We start from the raw sequence: 19633 nt of genomic DNA on the forward strand, positions 1-19633 counted from the left end.
ACCAGTCCTACCTGCCCGCGCTTGGTCCATATCCCTCCAAACCTGTCCTATCCATGTAGAACATCTGCAGAACCTTGGTCTATATGTTACTGCCTCAGAAATGGCCTGCTGTACTCTCTCTCGAATGTAATCACATCCTTTGCTTGACGGCACTCCAGCATTAGTTGGACAACACAATGAATAAATAAATATGCTGTTGCCATTTACAAAGGTAGAACTGAGAGCTTGTGTTGTGGTCGCTGCAATGGGGAGAACAACCAGCACTGGCTCTCAGTACATCCCGTCCCTCTGCAGGTTCAATGGTTGAAGTGAAAGTGGTGACACCTACAGACACGGTGGAGCTGGGTGTGTTGGTCCCATATCCTGATGATGGCAGGGAGGCAAGGGACCACCGCCGTCCATCCGCCCTGCGAATACAAAATGAAGCACTTCAGACAACATCGTACACATCACCCCCCAGACAAGCAGCATCCCTTTGGGCAGTCACGGTGGCGCAGCGGTAGAGTTGCTGCCTCACAGCGCTTGCAGTGCCGGAGACTAATTCCGTGTGCGTATTACACCTCTATGCCTTTTCCCTTGGAGAAAATAGTGGCAGAAAGAAGCCAGCAATGATACTGGGAACTTCCAGATTATCTTGGGATGAGACAAAACAAATCTATCACCTCTTAAAAATAATGAATAGGTTTGTGCAAAAACGTAGCCTACAAGGCTATGGACTAACAGTATGGACGTGGGATTAATCTAGAATCCATTTTGATGCTGCCTGGACAAGATGTGATAAATCCATTCCTTCTGTGCTACAAATTTCAATGAATCTATGTAATAGATTATAATTCTTTGTAATATTTTTTTTATGCAATGAGCTCCAAAATGAACATTTTTGACATGCTAACACACTAAATTATGATAATTTATTCTAATTTCTTAAGTAGCAGAGTCACAATTGTTAAGGGAAGAGAAAATTAAATCAATGTTATCGATTCACATCCCATGTCAGAAAGGGTTTGGTTTGGCATTTGGAAGACACCAACTGGATAAGCATACAGCCAGGTCCATGGGTAAGGATTCCTCTGGTCACTGTCTGTGGATCATCACCAGTCTGTCAGTGAGATGTTATGGGAGAAGGCAGGGAAATGGGGTTGAGAAGGAAATATGGATCAGACAGGGTTGAATGTGTAAGAAATAAAGGGACACAGAATGCTGGAGTAACTCAGCGGGACAGGCGGCATCTCTGGAGTTGAGAAGGAGTTTCTTCCCAGAGGCAATTCGGACTGTAAACGCCTATCTCACCAGGGACTAACTCTACAGAACGTTTTTCCTTCCATTATTTATTATCTAAAAGAATATGTGTGTTATGATTGTGTTTATAATTTGTTTGGTTGTTTTGTTGTTTGTCTTTTGCACAAAAGTCCGCGAGCATTGCCACTTTCATTTCACTGCACATCTCGTATGTGTATGTGACAAATAAAACTTGACTTGACTTGACTTGGAGAGAAGGAATGGGCGACGTTTCGGGTCAAGACCCTTCTTCAGACTGATGTCTGGGGAGGGGCCGGGACAAAGATAGAATGTAGGCGGAGACAGTAAGACTAGTGGGAAAACTGGGAATGGGATGGAGAGAGAGAGCAAGGGCTATCTGAAGTTAGAGAAGTCGAAGTTCATACCGCTGGGGTGTAAATTACCCAAGCGAAATATGAGGTGCTGTTCCCCCAATTTACGCTGGGACTCACTCTGACAATGGAGGAGGCCCAGGACAGAAAGGTCAGATTGGGAATGGGAAGGGGAGTTGAAGTGCTGAGCCCGGGAGATCAGGTTGGTTAACAAGGATTGAGCGGAGGTGTTCATTGAAACGATCGCCGAGCCTGCGCTTGGTCTCGCCGATGTAGAGAAGTTGACTCCTGGAACAGCGGATACAGTAGATATACAGGGATGATCTATCTTCCAATCCTGGAAGGATGATGGATGTACAGAACAGGTTTGGAGGGATATGGACCAAGCACAGGCACATGGACTAGTGTAGCTGGGACATGTTGGACATGTGAGCAAATTGGGCCAAAGGGTCGGTTTCCACACTGTATCACTCTGTGACTATAAATGGCGAGAGTTGACTTTATGGGCCGAATGGCCTAATTCTGCCCAGACCACAAATTAACATGAACTTGTGGGTCATTTGCAACAGAGAATGTGTTGTGAGTTCACTTGGAATGACAAGGTTCTTCAAAGGTCATTGAAGAGCCACTGGTCACAGTGGGGATGGAGGAATCCTTGACCCATGTGCAGATACCGCTCAACACCAGGGAAAAAACCAACACAGCAACACAACCCAGTCACTGTTAGATCATTCCATGTTTCGCAATGGATTTATGATTCTGACTCCTACTCCCCACCCCTTCAGGTGGCACGGTGGCGCAGCGGTAGAGTTGCTGTCTAACAGCGCCAGAGACCCGGGTTCCATCCTCACTGTACAGAGCTTGTACGTTCTCCTCGTGACCATGTGGGTTTCCTCTGGGTGCTCTGGTTTCCTCCCACACTCGAAAGCTTTGTAGGTTAATTGACTTGGGTAAAAATTGTAAACTGTTCCTAGTGTGTAGGATAGTGGTAGTGTAGTGGAACGATTGCCAGCACGGACTCACCAACTGATCAGCTCAATGAGGGGGGGGGGGGGGGGGGGGTTGTATGAATATTACCTACTCTATTCCACCAAGTACTCTCCTTGACAAAACCCCAAGTGACAATCCTGAAATCACGGTGTCAATTAAAATGAATGCACCTCCTAACTTAGGCCTGGCTGAGGATTCTCGGCTGTGACTTGCACTGGTTTTCGTTGCAGTTTGGTTCATCTCGAAAGCACATTGAAAACTAACATGCATCACCCAAGCACGCACACACACACGCGTGCGCAAGGGAAAAGCAACTATAAAGTGCCTAGTCACACAACACCATCGACTAATCACATGTTCCAAAATGGGAACCACCTTGGACCAAATCACACAGCTGAGCATAGCATCAGACCCAATACACCTGACAGAGAGCAGAGTTACCTGTCAGTTCGATGACCATGGCTGTAAGGAAAGAAAGAGGTTACAGCCACAACCGGTTAAGAAATGCCAATGACTCCCAGCTAGAATTCCACTCCACTGTTGACTCCTGGTCATAAGACCATGTGATAGGAGCAGAATTAGGCCATTCGGCCCATCAAGTCTATTCCGCCATTCAATCATGGCTGATCTATCTCTCCCTCCTAACCCCATTCTCTGTTTTTATTTCAGATTTTCAGCATCTGCGGCTTGCCGATGACTGATGACCAATGACCAATGAACATGGTTATGCCGGACTTGCTTCCTATCCACCATTCAAGATCAAGGGCTTTCCATCTTAAAACCTCTCGAGTTGTCCTTGGCTGAACATCTGACAGAAGTATAGAATGAAGGATATCTACGGAACACGGTAGGCCTCGCTGTCCAATGCTGTAATCTCTTTCTTTCTCCCCATAACCCCTGACACCCGTACTAATCAAGAATCTATCTATCACTGCCTTTAAACACTCCCAAGCCTTTCCTGACGTCCACTGAGCGAGGGCTATATGTATATATGTATGTAGTTTGTTTGTTTATACTATTCTTATAACAAATGTAAAGCACTTTAGCCAACGAGAGTTGTTTTTTAAATGTGCTATATAAATAAATGTGACGTCTTGACTTAAAAATATCCACTGACTTTGGCTGGTTTTGCTCGGATTATAATGGAATGTCAGAACACAAATTTTAACAAAGTTCCATCATATTATAAACTTAACATGTGGGCTTAACATGCTCTTTGGCTCATCCATACGTTGACTGGGAAATGTAGAAGAGAAAGCCTCATTCTTTTTTTCTTGGCAATAGACGGCACAGTGGCACAGCGGTAGAGTTGCTGCCTTACAGCCCCAAAGACCCGGGTTCGATCCTGACTGTACTGAGTTTGTACGTTCTCCCTGTGGGTTTTCCTCTGAGATCTTCAGTTTTACATCCACCCTCCAAAGGCGTACAGGTTTGTAGGTTAATTGGCTTGGTAGTGATGTAAATAGTCCCTAGTGTGTGTAGGATCGTGTTAGTGTGCGGGGATCGCTGGTCGGCGCGGACCTGGTGGGCCGAAGGGCCCGTTTCCGCGCTGTATCTCTAAACTAAACTCATCTTTGAAGTGGTAAGGACCAAATTTATCCGAATGATTAAACTCTAGTCTCACATCTACTGAACTCAAAGCACACACCACCTTCACATTCACACACATAGGCATTTCAATCGCTCATTCACACCTCTTCTCCCACCACAAGCACAGTACAACCTGTTCTGACATATGCACCTCTCCACTCCGAAGGGTAAATCTGCCAACTGTTGTGAGGTTTTGAAAAGTTTAAGCAACTGTGCAAAAATAACATCCTTTGCCTGGCAAATATATTTCCCAATCACTCACTAATGTAATTAAAGTGCTTGTTTTCCCCCCTGTATCTGTCTTGGGTGACTCAAGATAAAACTGAGAACAGGACCAGGTCTTTCAGCCCATAGTATCTGCACTGAACATGATGCCATTAGCTAACTTCCTCTGCCTCCACATAATCCTCATCCTTCCCTTCCCTGCCCATCCATGTGTGAATGTACAAGTCTGTTAAACACCACTATTATATCTGCTCCACCACCATCCCTGGCAGCATCTCAGGCACCCTCTGTGTATAACAACTTGCCCCGCACATTCCTTTTAAAATTGTCTCACCCTCCTACTTTAAATCCACACCCTCTAGTCTTTGACATTTCCACCCAGTGGAATTAGGTTCACACCCTCTAGTCTTTGACATTTCCACCCAGTGGAATTAGGTTCTGACTGTCTACCCTATCTCTATAGGAGCAGAGAGGTTCTCTCATCATCTTACACACTTGCGTACAGTTTTGGTCTCCATCTGAGGAAGACATCTCCCCACCACCAGACTCTGGGATGTCAGGTTCCAGAGTTTATACTCTCTAAAACAGGGGGTCTTAAGGGGTTGCTGCCCCGATGTTAGGGAAGTCCAGGACAGGGGTGTTGTCCTTTTAAAAACCACTGTCACCTGGGTTTCATCCTGAACTCTCTGCCACCTTGAGGCCAGTTCATTGGCTATATTTAAGAGGGAGTTAGATGTGGGTGCTGACTATGAGGAGTTTGAATGGCACGTTCTCCTGCACCCTGTGAGCTCACCCTCCCACATCTACCAGCCTACAACTGTTCAGTTGCCCTATTCTTATTTTGTGTGCTGCCCCACAGTGTTGGCAGTGTCACCAAATTTTGGAAAGGAAAATGAATTCCCGGTTTTTGACCTGTAATGTTACCTGTATCAACGTCTCCGCAGATGCTGGCTGACCTGCTGAGTGTATCCAGAATCTTCTGTTTTCATTAGATCTCAAAAACAATTCTATGAGGTGGCTTGGGTCATATTACTGTGTGGACCACACTTTAATGAGAGTATAGTCACAAATTGCTGGGGTAAACTCAGCGGGTCAGGCAGCATCTCTGGAGACAAGGGATGGGTGACGTTTCGGGTCAGAACCCTTCTTCAGACTTCTTAAAGAGAGAGTGTTTATTGCTGGTCAGGCAGCATCTGTGGAGGTAGAAGAATGGCCGATGTCTTGGGCCCAGACCCTGTGCTAATGCAAGGTCTTGATAATAGACAATAGGTGCAGGAGCAGGCCATTTGGCCCTTCGAGCCAGCACAGCCATTCAATGTGATCATGGGACTATCAATACCCCGTTCCTACCTTCTCCCTATATCCCTTCTCCGCTATCTTTAAGAGCTCTATCTAACTGAAACATTAGTCAACCATTTACCTCCACAGATGCTGCCTGACCCACTGACTTCCTCCAGCAGATTTATTTAACCTCCAAGCTCACTGCCATCTCTTCTGTCTCCTTGTTTACTGCTGTCCCCTTGACTATACTCTGGAGAGAGTTTGCCTCATGTTTTGTCAAGAGCTGCCTTACCTTCGCAAAGTCACAAAGGAGAAGTGAGCGGGGGCATTGGGAGAGAAGTTTCGAGGACTGTCCAGGGGGCTGCTGCCTACAAAGGGAACAAAGCACAGGGCTAGTCAGCTGTTACATTAAATTACATTGAAAACACAAAGTACTTTTGCTACAACACCAGCATAAGCGCTCCAATCAAGAAACCCAAGCCCAACGTTTTGTTCCGTTTAGAGATACAGCGCAGAAACAGGCCCTTCGGCCCACCGAGTCCGCGCCGACCAGCGATCCCCGCACACTAACACTATCCCACACACACTAGGGACAATTTACATTTATACCAAGGCAATTAGCCTGCAAACAAGATACAAGATACAAGATAAATTTAATTGTCACGTGTGCCAGATGGCACAGTGAAATGAATTCCCATACAGCCATACAATAAAAATAAACAGGACTCAACACACTATAGAATTTAACACAAAACATCCCCACACAGCAGAACCAAAGTTTCCCACTGTGTGGGAAGGCACCAAAGTCTTTGTACGTCTGTACGTCTTTGGAGTGTGGGAGGAAACCGAAGATCCCAGAGAAATATGTGGCCATGGGGAGAACATACAAACTCCGTACAGACAGCGCCCGTAGTCGGGATTGAACCGGGGTCTCCGGGGCTGCAAGCGCTGTAAGGTAGCGACTCTACCGCTGCGCCACCGTGTTTGGGTCTAACTTGGTATCACTGTGTTCCTCTGCGGTGCGGAGCAAAGGCCAAGGAAGCTGGTGCCTTACCTAGGTGGCCTGGGAGCGGAGAGTGGGGTCGAGGAAGAGTGGGTGACGTGCTTGTCAGAATCAAGCTCTTCCTGTTGCTGGTTCGACAGCTGCAAAGAAAAGACAATAAAAATTACAACAGAATCTGTACAGTGGCGCAGCGGTAGAGTTGCTGCCTTACAGCGTTTGCAGCCACGGAGACCCGGGTTCGATCCCGACTACGGGTGCTGTCTGTACGGAGTTTGCACACATTCTCCCTGTGACCGTGAGGGGTTTTCTCCGAGATCTTCGGTTTCCTCCCACACTCCAAAGACGTATATGTTTGTAGTTTAACTGTCTTGGTGTATGTGTAACTTGTCCCTAGTGTTATGTGTAGGAAGGAACTGCAGATGCTGGTTTACATCGAAGATAGACACAAAATGCTGGAGTAACCCTTTAAGTCTGAGGAAGAGTCTTGACCCGAAACGTGCGGGGATTGCTGGTCAGTGCGGACTCGGTGGGCCGAAGGGCCTGTTTCCATGCTGTATCTCTAAACTAAGGGCCAACACTAGTACACATGTTGGCCTAATGCATGAGAAACATAGAAATATCAAAAACAGGAGCTGGGGGCAGGCCATTTGGCCCTTCGAGCCTACTCTGCCATGCTGTACAGTTGAGGCAGATCCTCCAAATTCAGTCATAGGATCATAAGATAGATAGATCAGCCTTGATTGAATGGCGGAATAGATTTGATGGGCCGGAAGGCCTAATTTTACTCTTATTCCTTATGACTTTATGATAATAGACAATAGACAATAGGTGCAGGAGTTGGCATTTTGTGTCTATCTCCGGTGAAAACCAGCACCTGTAGTTCCTTCCTACACATAACCAGCTCCTCACACCTGATCTATCATAGCTACTCAACTCTCTCTCGATACCTGCACATAACAAAAGGCTATTGCTTAGAAATTCATCCCAGTTGCTCTTTCCATAAGTTCACAAGTCATAGGAGAAGAATTAGGTTCTCCAGCCTATTGAGTCCAATGTACGATATTTCATTTTACCAGACCCCATACACACAGAGTTCGGATGGCACAGTGGTACAGTGTTAGAGCTGCTGCCTTACGACACCAGAGCCCCAGGTTCGATCCTGACAAATGGAGTTTGTACGTTCTCCCTGTGACCTGCGTGGGTTTTCTCCGAGATCTTCGGTTTCCTCCCATACTCTAAACACATACAAGTTTGTAGATTAATTGGCTTGGTGTAAAGGTAAAGTTATCCCTAGTGTGTGTCGGGCAGTGTTAATGTGCGGGGATCGCTGGTCGGCGCGGACTCGCTGGGCCGAAGGGCCTGATTCTTGTGGCTAAGGGGATCAGGGGGTATGGAGAGAAGGCAGGTACGGGATACTGAGTTGGATGATCAGCCATGATCATATTGAATAACGGTGCAGGCTCGAAGGGCCGAATGGCCTACTCCTGCACCTAATTTCTATGTTTCTATTCCGCCCTGTACCTCTAAACTAACTAAACGTCCTACACTTCCTCGCCCATCTGAAGACGGGTCTCAACCCGAAAGATCACCTATTCCTTTTCTACAGAGATGCTGTCTGACCCAAAGTGCTGAATTACTCCAGAACTTTGTGTCCCGTCATCTCAGGAGTCAATCCCGTGAATCCTCGCTGTACGATCACTTTACTCTCCCAAAATAGGGACAAAAGGCACAGTAATTAAGACTGCCTCGTTGGCCAGACCAAGCTGTCATCTTAATCATATATCACCAAACTCCAAGCTTTTCGCCTTTCATCGAGCCTCGGATAATTATACTCTCAGTGAGCTCTGCCAAGTAACTCAACAAGTCTGGGGAAGATTCGAGAGAGCTAGCAACCCTCCCTAGCATGAAGCAAATAATAACTCCTGCTAGTCTCTTCTTTCAAGGAGACAAATTAATACCCAGTGGATAATGATTATCGCAGCGCTGTGTCATGAACACCTTTGAGCTTGGTGTGATTATTAAAGAGAATTAACTGGGAAACCAGCTTATAAAAACCTCAGCTGTAACCCTTCTCTATCCGATGTCAGCTACAAGCCCAACAATGCCTTGGCGGCTTCCACAGAGTGTTTGGCCTCCCATGCTTGTCAGATTGTCTTATGTTGAACGCTATCCCTTGGGACGACTAATTCAGTGTTCCATAGAAACATAGAAAATAGGTGCAGGAGGAGGCCATTCGGTCCTTCGAGCCAGCACCTCCATTCATTGTGATCAAGGCTGATCGTCCCCAATCAATAACCCGTGCCTGTCTTCTCCCCATATCCCTTGACTCCACTAGCCCCTAGAGCTCTATCTAACTCTCTCTTAAATCCCTCCAGTGTTTGGCCTCCACTGCCCTCTGTGGCAGGGAATTCCGCAAATTCACAACTCTCTGGGTGAAAAAGTTTTATCTCACCTCAGTTTTAAATGACCTCCCCTTTCTTCTAAGACTGTGTGGCCCCTGGTTCTGGACTCGCCCGACATTGGGAACATTTTTCCTGCATCTAGCTTGTCCAGTCTTTTTATAATTTGAACACGTTGAACATTTTGTGGCAGCCGTCTGTAGTCACCCAAAAAATCGCCTAAGTGGGAGAGGCCACTTAGCTGGCAACGTTCATACCGGTTGGGGAAGATGCACCAACGAATACCAGCATCAGCAGTTCCTTCGTAAACTAAACGTGAGTGAAGGGCCTTTCCCACTTGGGCGTCATTAGCGCGTAATTTACGCGACATCGTATACGCGTCACGATGCACGATGTGTGCGTCTTGCCGCGCACGGTGCGTGGTGACGTAGGCAGTCACGTGCGATCACGTGCGGGACCGCAAGATTTTGGGCCGTGCAAAATCTTCGCGCGCCATCTGCAAATGACGCTCAAGTGGGACGGGCCCTGTACTCCTGCACTCTGTGCCTTCTTATTACAGGGGAATGATTAATCCAGTGTATTACGCTCAGCAAATCCCAGCTATCATAACCCCCCCTCCCCTCTCAACCACATTAACAGCAGCAGAACAAACAGCAAATGACAATCACTCACACAATCGCTATCAGTAGAGTTCCGCTGCCCTTTTATAATCAGAGGTATTTCTAGGACTATTAAGCGTTTGAAAAGGTGACAATGGGGTTATTACCATTGAGCTAAATGCATTCAGTGAAACGCCAGTCCTCTCACTATAAATTAAAATTATCCTCATTAACTGCCCACGATGCACAACAGATTGATCCACATGAATTAAGGGAGCCCTCGAAGCTTTGAACAGCCTCTGCTTCTAAGCACCTAATGAATTCTGATGAAGAGTCTGATCGATTTAAACTGTTAACCCTATTTCTCCCTCCACACACATGCTGCCGGACATGATGAATATTTCATTTTCATGACTTATCGGAGCAAAATTAGGCCATTTGGCCCATCGAATCTACTCCGCCATTCAACCATGGCTGATTTATCTTTCCCTCTCAACCCCATTCTCCTGCCTAAGATAGACACAAACAGCTGGATTAACTCAGCGGGACAGGCAGCATCTCTGGAGAGAAGGAATGGGTGACGTTTTGGGTCAAGACCCTTCGAGTCTGAAGAAGGGTCTCGACCCAAATCGTCACCTATTCCTTCTCTCCTGAGATGCTGCCTGTCCCGCTGAGTTACTCCAGCTTTTTGTGTCCATCTTCGGTTTAAACCAGCATCTGCAGTTCCTTCTTGCACCATTCTCCTGCCTTCTCCCCATAACCCCAGTCACCCGTACTAATCCAGAATCTGCCTTAAAAAATATTTCCAGTGTAGGAAATACACATCATTTGTACCGAAGATGGATGGAAAATGCTGGAGTAACGCAGTGGGTCCAGCAACATCTCTCGACGAAAGGAATAGGTGACGTTTCAGGTCATAAGGGTTCCTATCCTTTTTCTCCAGAGATGCTGCCTAACCCATCTGACCCGGAATATCACCTGTTTGAGAAAGAACTGCAGATGCTGGTAAATCGAAGGTAGACACAAAATGCTGGAGTAACTCAGTGGGTGAGGCTGCATCTATGGAGAGACGGAATTGGCGATGCTGAGTTACTCCAGCATTTTGTGTCTACCCCCAGAATATCACCTATTCTTTTTCACCAGAGATGCTGCCTGACCCGCTGAGTTACTCGAATATTTCCAGTGTTTTCTCTTTAATTTTAGATCCGGAAGGAGGAGAGGGGGGAGCAGGTGCAGAGAAGATTTGTAAGGGCAAAACCAGAATTGGTTGAGAGGAATAGGTAAACAAGTGCGGGTTCTTTATTCCATAGAGGAGGTGACCTAATCGCGTCTTAAAGGATTTTACGCATTGTTATAATGAGAGTCACAATGGCACAGCTGGTACCTCACAGCGCCAGTGACTCAGGTTCGATCCCGACCTTGGCTGCTGTCTGTGCGGAGTTTGCACGTTCTCACTCTACCTCCGGTTTCTTCCCACATCCCAAAGGCGTACGGGTTTGCAGGTTAATTGTCTCACAGCACCAGAGACCTGGGTTTAATCCTGGACTCGGGTGCTGTCTGTGTGGAGTTTGCACGTTCTCCGTGTGACCACTTGAGTTTCCTCCGAATGCTCTGCTTTCCTCCCACACACAAAGCCATGCGGGTTTGTTGGTTAATTGCCCTCAGCAAATTGTCCCGAGTGCATCAGGAGTGGATGTGAAAGTGGGATAACATGAAACCAATGATCGATGGACAGAGTGGACTCGATGGGCCGAAGGGTCTTGTTTCCATGCTGCCTCTTTCAACCAATCGATATATATGTTTGAGTCAACATTACCACCACAGAGCAGCTTTGCTAAATAGCTTTGTGTAAGAAGGAACAGCAGATGCTGGTTTAAACCAAAGACCTTATGACCTTATAAGATAGACAAAAAAGCTGGAGTAACTCAGCGGGTGAGGCAGCATCTCTGGAGAGAAAGAATCGGTGGCGTTTCAGGTCGAGATTCCGCTTCAGGGTGCATGTTGCTTTGTCTGTGTGTCCGACAGTGGGAGGTGTCAGATGGGCTGAATGGTCTTGTTTCCATGCTGTACCCTTCAATCAGGCGGTCACGGTGGCGCAGCGGTAGAGTTGCTGCCTTAAAGTGAAAGCAGCGCCGGAAACCCGGGTTCGATCCCGACTACGGGTGCTGTCTGTACCGAGTTTGTACGTTTCTCCCCTTGAATGCGTGTGTTTTCTCCCAGATCTTTGGTTTCCTCCCACACTCCAGAGGCGTACAGGTTTGTAGGTTAATTGGCTTGGCAAATGTAAAAATTGTCCCTAGTGGGTGTGGGATGGTGTGAATGTGCGGGGATCGCTGGTCGGCGCGGACCAGGTGGGCCAAAGGGCTTGTAACCGCACTGTATCTCCAAAACTAAAACACACATATATGAAAAAATATATATGTTTTTATATACGTATATATATATATATACATATATATATACACACATATATATATATATGTGTGTATGTATATATATATATATACATATATACATATATATATATATACACATATATATATATATATATATATATATATATATATATATATATATATATATATATATATATATATATATATATATATGTATATATATATATATATGTATATATGTATATATATATATACACACGCATATACACACACACACACGTGTATGTGTGTGTATATGTATACATATATATATATGCTGTATATATATATAGCATAATATATATACATATATATACGGAAAAGCTAAAAACATATATATATGTTTTTATACACGTATATATATATACTGTATATACTGTATATTTGAGTCAACATTACCACCACAGAGCCGCTTTGCTATATAGCCCGAGCCTTGCTTTGTCTGAATGTCCTACAGTGAGGCGCTAGGTAATGTGAAGCATTGTACTGTAGAAGGCATCTGTGCCTTTCAGTCAGCAATGGATGGTATGCATTGTCTGATGCGTTGTGGATTTTCACAAGGCAGATGGCAAGTGGGGTTTTCACAGCTGTGCCTGTTTTTTGTCCCCAGCCAATGTTCAAACCCTGGCGCTCTGCTGCTGGACATTTCCAGGCTACCGAAGCCTCTTTCCCTCTGTGCCATTACTGGCCTCGATTTTAACCCGCAGACAGGCAAAATAATGCTGGAGTACCTCAGCGGGTCGGGCAGCATCGATGGAGAAAAGGAGCATGTGACATTTCGGGTCGAGACCCTTCTTCAGACCACAGCCCCACTCGCTTTCAAAGGTTCAAAGGTTATTTTATTGGTCACATACACCTAGGTGTAGTGAATGCATCTTGCTTCATTCATTGAAGACGTTTTAGGTCGAGACCTTTCATCAGACCACCGCCCCACTTGCTGGCTGCATTTTCATTCACGGAAGACGTTTCAGGTCGAGGGCCTTCCTCAGACCCGACCTGAAACATCACCCATTCCTTCGCTCCAGATATGCTGCCTGTCCTGCTGAACGACTCCAGCATTTGGTGTCTCGGTAGATATGTCATGTGGTTTTATGGGACTGTCAGTGGAATCTACTATCCTACACTCTAGCACTTGGTACGGTTGTGCCTATGCAGAGTAAGGTTTTTACTGAACCATACGCAAAATTTCACTGTACCTAAGAACATGTGACAATAAATGACTCTTGAAGCATGGTGAGCACAAGGTGAACAATGTCCCCACATCCACATTGTCAGCTCTGCAGAGAGAAAGGTCATTTCTGATCACCATGCATCACCTCTGCAACTCGCAGTTCTATTGTGTCTTGAACAGACTGAGATATCCTTTAGAAACATAGAAAAAACATAGAAAAATAGGTGCAGGAGTAGGCCATTCAGCCCTTCGAGCCAGCATCACCATTCAATATAATTATGGCTAATCATCTAAAATCAGTACCCCGTTCCAGCTTTCTCCCCATATCCCTTGATTCCTTTAGCTAAATCTAACTCTCTCTTGAAAACCTCTAGCGAATTGGACTCCACTGCCTTCTGTGGCAGAGAATTCCACAGATTCATAACTGTGGGTGAAAAGGTTTCTCCTCATCTCAGTCCTACAAATGTTTTTCCTTATTGCCACGCCTACACTTGGTCTCACCGATGTAGATCACCTGACATCTGGAGCAGCGGATGTAATAGATGAGGTTGGAGGAGGTGCAGGTGCAGATAGAATAACTATTTTGTATTCATTTGTTCCATATCTCTCTACATCACCATCTATATCTCTCGTTTCCCTCTCCCCCGACTCTCAGTCTGAAGAAGGGTTTCGGCCCGAAACGTTGCCCATCTCCTTCTCTCCATAGATGCTGCTGCACCCGCTGAGTTTCTCCAGCATTTTTGTGTACCTTCAATTTTCCAGCATATGCAGTTCCTTCTTAAACTGTACTGAACGTTGCCAATTGCAGGATTTATGTCGACCCAGATCAGTCTATTGGGCGGATTTAGTTTAGTTTAGTGATACTAAAATTTAGGTTCATCATAATTTTGTGAGCACCGACCTGCGATCCCCACACATTAACACTATCCAATGGGATATGTGGAGAAGGCAGGAACGGGGTACTGATTGGGGATGATCAGCCATGATCACATTGAAGGGAGGTGCTGGCTCGAAGGGGCCGAATGCACCTACCTGTTGCCGATTGCCCAACACACACTAGGGACAATTTACACTTATACCAAGACAATTAACTGACAAACCCGTACGTCTTTGGAGTGTGGGAGGAAACCGAAGATCTCGGAGAAAACCCACGCAGGTCACGGGGAGAAGGTGCAAACTCCGTACAGACAGCACCCGTAGTCGGGATCGAACCCGGGTCTCTGGCGTTGTGAGACATTAGCTCCATGCCTCTGCCACCTAATGTGACATGGGTTTAACTTTTGCAATGACAACATCCCTGGCAGATCAGGACTCCCCTGGGGTCAGGGCTAGTGACAATGACGAGGTTGAAAGGGCCACGGGAGGGCGACCTTTGACCTGGGAGCAGGCGTGCTAACCAACTAGCTCTGGCTACAAGTGCTTTCCATTAGCGCTGTCCTTTGCTTCTCACCCCAGAGCTAGGGATTGAAAGGCAGCACCATGAAAGGAAGTGCAGAAAGTGATCTTGATCTGACAGGAAATTATAGAACGACACACACCAGGAGCCTCTGGGAACAACCTGTCAAATACACTTCCACATATGATACTCTCACTTTCATTTTGTGATTACATTTCAGCCTCACGGAAATCAAAGTCAACTATAGTTCGTGTGGTAATTTTGTAATGTTATCATCTGATGGAGCCCGATCTGTATAGAAATGAATGATACATTGAGTAGGTGGCCTGGAATAAGAGGGAGCATTGGACAGGCGAGGCTTAGAAGAGTGGGAGTTAACAATTAAAATATTTAAGATTAAATATCTTAATCTTATTAAGATACATCATATATGATATTATATATTATTTCATATTATATATTTATATTTTACATCTATCCTATATATTATATCCCATATCATATATAATATATATCCTATATAATATATATCCCATGTATTATATCCTATTGAGGGAGCCCAGCGTAGGTTTACAAGGTTAATTCCCGGGATGGCGGGACTGTCATATGCTGAGAGAATGGAGCAGCTGGGCTTGTACACTCTGGAGTTTAGAAGGATGAGAGGATATCTCATTGAAACATATAAGACTGTTAAGGGCTTGGACACGCTAGAGGCATGAAACATGTTTCATGTTTGCAACGCCGGAGACACAGGTGCGATCCTGACTATGGGTGCTGTCTGTACGGAGTTTGTACGTTCTCCCCGTGACCACTTGGGTTTCCTCCAAGATCTTCGGTTTCCTCCCACACTCCAAAGACGTACCGGCTTGTAGGTTAATTGGCTTGGTATAAATGTAAATTGCCCCTAGAGCGTGTAGGGGGTGGAAGATTGCAATCTTCACATGGTCTGCCCTGTTTCAACTAATGCAATCAACTCGACGTGCACAAACAGAAGATCAAAGAGAACAAGTTGTCCAACAACTTTAGGCAGTGCACGCCACACCAAAGAAGAAGTGTGTGTAGGATAGTGTTAATGTGCGGGGATCGCAGGTTGGCATGTGCTCCGTGGGCCGAAGGGCCTGTTTTCATGCTGTATTTCTAAACTAAACTCCAAAGACATGCAAGTTTGTAGGTTAATCGTTCTCTGTAAGAAAAAGGCGATTGCTGTGCAGAACACCTCCACAGAAGAGAAGTGATTACAAGCTTGCAGGTACCTGTTGTTCTAATTCTCCAGCCCACTCCTTTCCGTTTATAGCTTCCGTTAGTGTTCCATTGAAACTCAGCCAAACAGAACTTCACCTTTCAGTTAAACACAACTCCGCTCAACAGATGCCACCGCTAGGTAAATCATTTCAGTTAACTCTTCCATGATACATCTCCTCTGCATTCATCCTTTGTTTTCCTGGCTCCCCCATTCCCACTAGTCCTCTCTGTCTGTCTATGGAACTGAGTGAGGCCAAATGCAAATTGGAGGAACAGCACCTCATATTTTGCTTGGGTAGCTTACACCCCAGTGGAGGTAAACAAAAATGCTGGAGAAACTCAGCGGGTGAGGCAGCATCAATGGAGTGAAGGAAATAGGCAATGTTTTGGGTCAAAACTCGAAACGTTGCCCATTTCCTTCGCTCCTCACCCACTGAGTTTCTCCAGCATTTTTGTCTACCTTCGATTTTCCAGCATCTGCAGTTCCTTCTTAAACGTTATATCCCAGCGGTATGAGTATTGATTTCTGGAACTTCAAATAACCCTTGCATCCCCACTCTCTCCGTCCCTCCCCCACCCAAGTTGTTCAGTCTCATTAGCTGTAACACGTATTCACCCAGCCCACAGCTAACAATGGCCTGTTTGCTATCATCGTTACATTGTCCCATCTCTCACATTCATTTGTTCACCATCTATATCTCTCGTTTCCCTTCCCCCCCCCCCCCCCGACTCTCAGTCTGAACAATAGTCAAAGCCTCTGACTATTCAAATATTCCCGATGTTGGGGGAGTCCAGAACCAGGGGTCACGTTTTTAAACTAAGGGGTCGGCCATTTAGCACTGAGATGAGGAAAAACATTTTCACCCAGAGAGTTGTGAATCGGTGGAATTCTCTGCCACAGAAGACAGTGGAGGCCAATTTATTGGATGTTTTCAAGAGAAAGTTAGATTTAGCTCTTAGGGCTAAAGGAATCAAGGGATACAGGGAAAAAGCAGGAACGGGGTACTGATTTTAGATGATCAGCCATGATAATATTGAAAGGCGGTGCGGGTCGATCCCGTCTACGGGTGCTGTCTGTACGGAGATTGTGCGTTCTCCCTGATCTTCGGTTTCCTCCCACACTCCAATGACATGCAGGTTTGCAGGTTAATTGGCTTGGTAAGAATGTCAATTGTCCCCTGTGTGTGGGGTAGTGTTAGTGTGCGGGGATCGGTCGCTGGTCGGCACGGACTCCGTGGGCCGAAGGGCCATGTTTCCACGCTGTATCATTGGACTAAACTAAAAGATAGGGAAGAGAATTATTTGAGGCCTTGGCAGCTAAATCATAGCCACCGATGATAGATGGATTAAACGCAAGGACCTTCACAGGCCCAGTAATGAAAGAGTGAAGGATACATCAGAAGATTGCAGGCCTGCAGATGATTGAAACAGGAAGATCAATGGATGACTTCCAGTGCGAATATTACGCTTCAGCGACCGATCACTTTGACCTACATCATCTGCCGATCTGAATTCAATTGGGAAAAGAACTGACTCGACACTGACTGAAAAACATTTTTCACACAGAGAGTGGTGAATCTCTGGAACTCTGCCACAGAAGGTAGTTGAGGTCAGTTCATTGGCTATATTCAAGAGGGAGTTAGATGTGGCCCTTGTGGCTAAAGGGATCAGGGGGTATGGAGAGAAGGCAGGGATGGGATACCGAGTTGGATGATCAGCCATGATCATATTGAATGGCGGTGCAGGCTCGAAGGGCCGAATGGCCTGCTCCTGCACCTATTTTCTATGTTTCTATGACCCAAAACATCACCCATTCCTTCTCTCCAGAGATTCAGCCTGTTCCGCTGAGTTTCTCCAGCATTTTGTGTCTATCTTTGAACCAGCATCTGCAGTTCATTCCTACACAGACTCTAATAAAACTGGGTGACACTCTGACAGTGGAAGAGGCACAGGACCGAACGAGATTCTGCCTGTCCCGCTGAGTTACTCCAGCATGTTTTGTCTATCTTCAGTGTAATCTTCGGTCTGAAGAAGGGTTTCGGCCTGAAACGTTACCCATTTCCTTCGCTCCATAGATGCTGCTGCACCCGCTGAGTTTCTCCAGCATTTTTGTGTACCAATAGACAATGGGTGCAGGAATAGGCCATTTGGCCCTCTGAGCCAGCACTTTGAGCCAGCATTCAATGTGATCATGGCTGATCATCCCCAATCAGTACCTCGTTCCTGCTTTCTCCCCATATCCCCTGACATCGCTATTTTTAAGAGCCCGATCTAGCTCTCTTGAAAGCATCCAGAGAACCAGCCTCCACCGCCCTCCGGGGCAGAGAATTCATAGAAACATAGAAACATAGAAATTAGGTGCAGGAGTAGGCCATTCGGCCCTTCGAGCCTGCACCGCCATTTAATATGATCATGGCTGATCATCCAACTCAGTATCCCGTACCTGCCTTCTCTCCATACCCCCTGATCCCCTTGGCCACATCTAACTCCCTCTTAAATATAGCAAAATTTGTATTGCATTGGCCGGGAATTCCACAGACTCACAACTCTGTGAGAAAAAGTTTTTCCTCATCACTGTTCTAAATGGCTTACTCCTTATTCTTAAACTGTGGCCCCTGGTTCATGACTCCCCCAACATCGGGAACATCGGATTGGAGGGCGGGTCTGGCCTACTCCTGCACCTATTGTCTATGTTTCTAGCAGCCATTTTCCTCGTTTTCCTGCATATCTGGAAAAGGTTCAAACAAGATGCGGGCGGGGGGGAAAAAAAAACACATTTTTCTCCTGGGAATTGCTCACAGCTGCCGCCGAGAGATTAATTTTCATCGCCTGCTGTGCCGACAACCACAGTGTTCCATCAATCAGCGTGAATAAGCCCCAGAAATTCACAGCGCCAGCGAGCAAATGCTCAATGCATCACTCCAGAATCACTCATTAGACAGGCCGCAAACCCTTTTTCACAAATAAATGTGTTGCCGTCTGCATTAAACCCATGGCCAGACTGAGCGATTTTCCCCAACTACTGAGCAAGAATTCGCCAGCTAATGTCAGGCCCGCTAACACGTTATGTGGTCGATGGGTGTTATCCAAATCCTTTCTGGCTCTTACCAGCAACTAAACTGCAAACGACGAGATTGTGAGGCGGTGAAAGAGGATTAAGACATTTTAATCCATGGTCACCTCTTTGGAAAGCACATTTTGAGAACTCGGTGTTCCAGTTACTGCTCTGTAACCTGTCCCCTGCAATTACTCCAGATGAGCGACTCCAGTTGACCTTGGACAAACAACGCTCCAGGGATCATAGAAACATAGAAAATTGGTGCAGAAGGAGGCCATTCGGCCCTTCGAGCCAGCACCGCCATTCATTGTGATCATGGCTGATCGTCCCCAATCAATAACCCGTGCCTGCCTTCTCCCCATATCCCTCGATTCCACCAGCCCCTAGAGCTCTATCTAACTCTCTCTTAAATCCATCCAGTGATTTGGCCTCCACTGCCCTCTGTGGCAGCGAATTCCACAAATTCACAACTCTCTGAGAGAAAACGTTTTTTCTCATCTCATTCTGAAATGGTCTCCCCTTTATTCTAAAACTGTGTCCCCTGGTTCTGGACTCACCCAACATTGGGAACATTTTTCCTGCATCTAGCTTGTCCAGTCCTTTTATAATTTTATATGTTTCTATAAGATCACCC

General features: G+C 46.0%; 1 protein-coding gene across 3 annotated transcripts in view; it reads right to left on the reverse strand.

The window, feature by feature from the left end:
* The window catches only part of LOC129714328 (microtubule-associated serine/threonine-protein kinase 1-like), a 96464-nt gene that overhangs the window by 44978 nt on the left and 31853 nt on the right, over positions 1 to 19633 (reverse strand). For all 3 annotated transcript variants that reach the window (XM_055663868.1, XM_055663867.1, XM_055663866.1), the window contains 3 exons: positions 6751 to 6839; positions 5989 to 6064; positions 329 to 407 (listed from right to left, as the gene is read on the reverse strand). In XM_055663868.1, coding sequence (XP_055519843.1) covers positions 329 to 407; positions 5989 to 6064; positions 6751 to 6839 — 244 coding nt within the window. The remainder of the gene's footprint in view (positions 1 to 328; positions 408 to 5988; positions 6065 to 6750; positions 6840 to 19633) is intronic.

Source organism: Leucoraja erinacea, chromosome 39, assembly GCF_028641065.1.
Source record: "Leucoraja erinacea ecotype New England chromosome 39, Leri_hhj_1, whole genome shotgun sequence".
Taxonomy (NCBI): Eukaryota; Metazoa; Chordata; class Chondrichthyes; order Rajiformes; family Rajidae; genus Leucoraja; species Leucoraja erinaceus.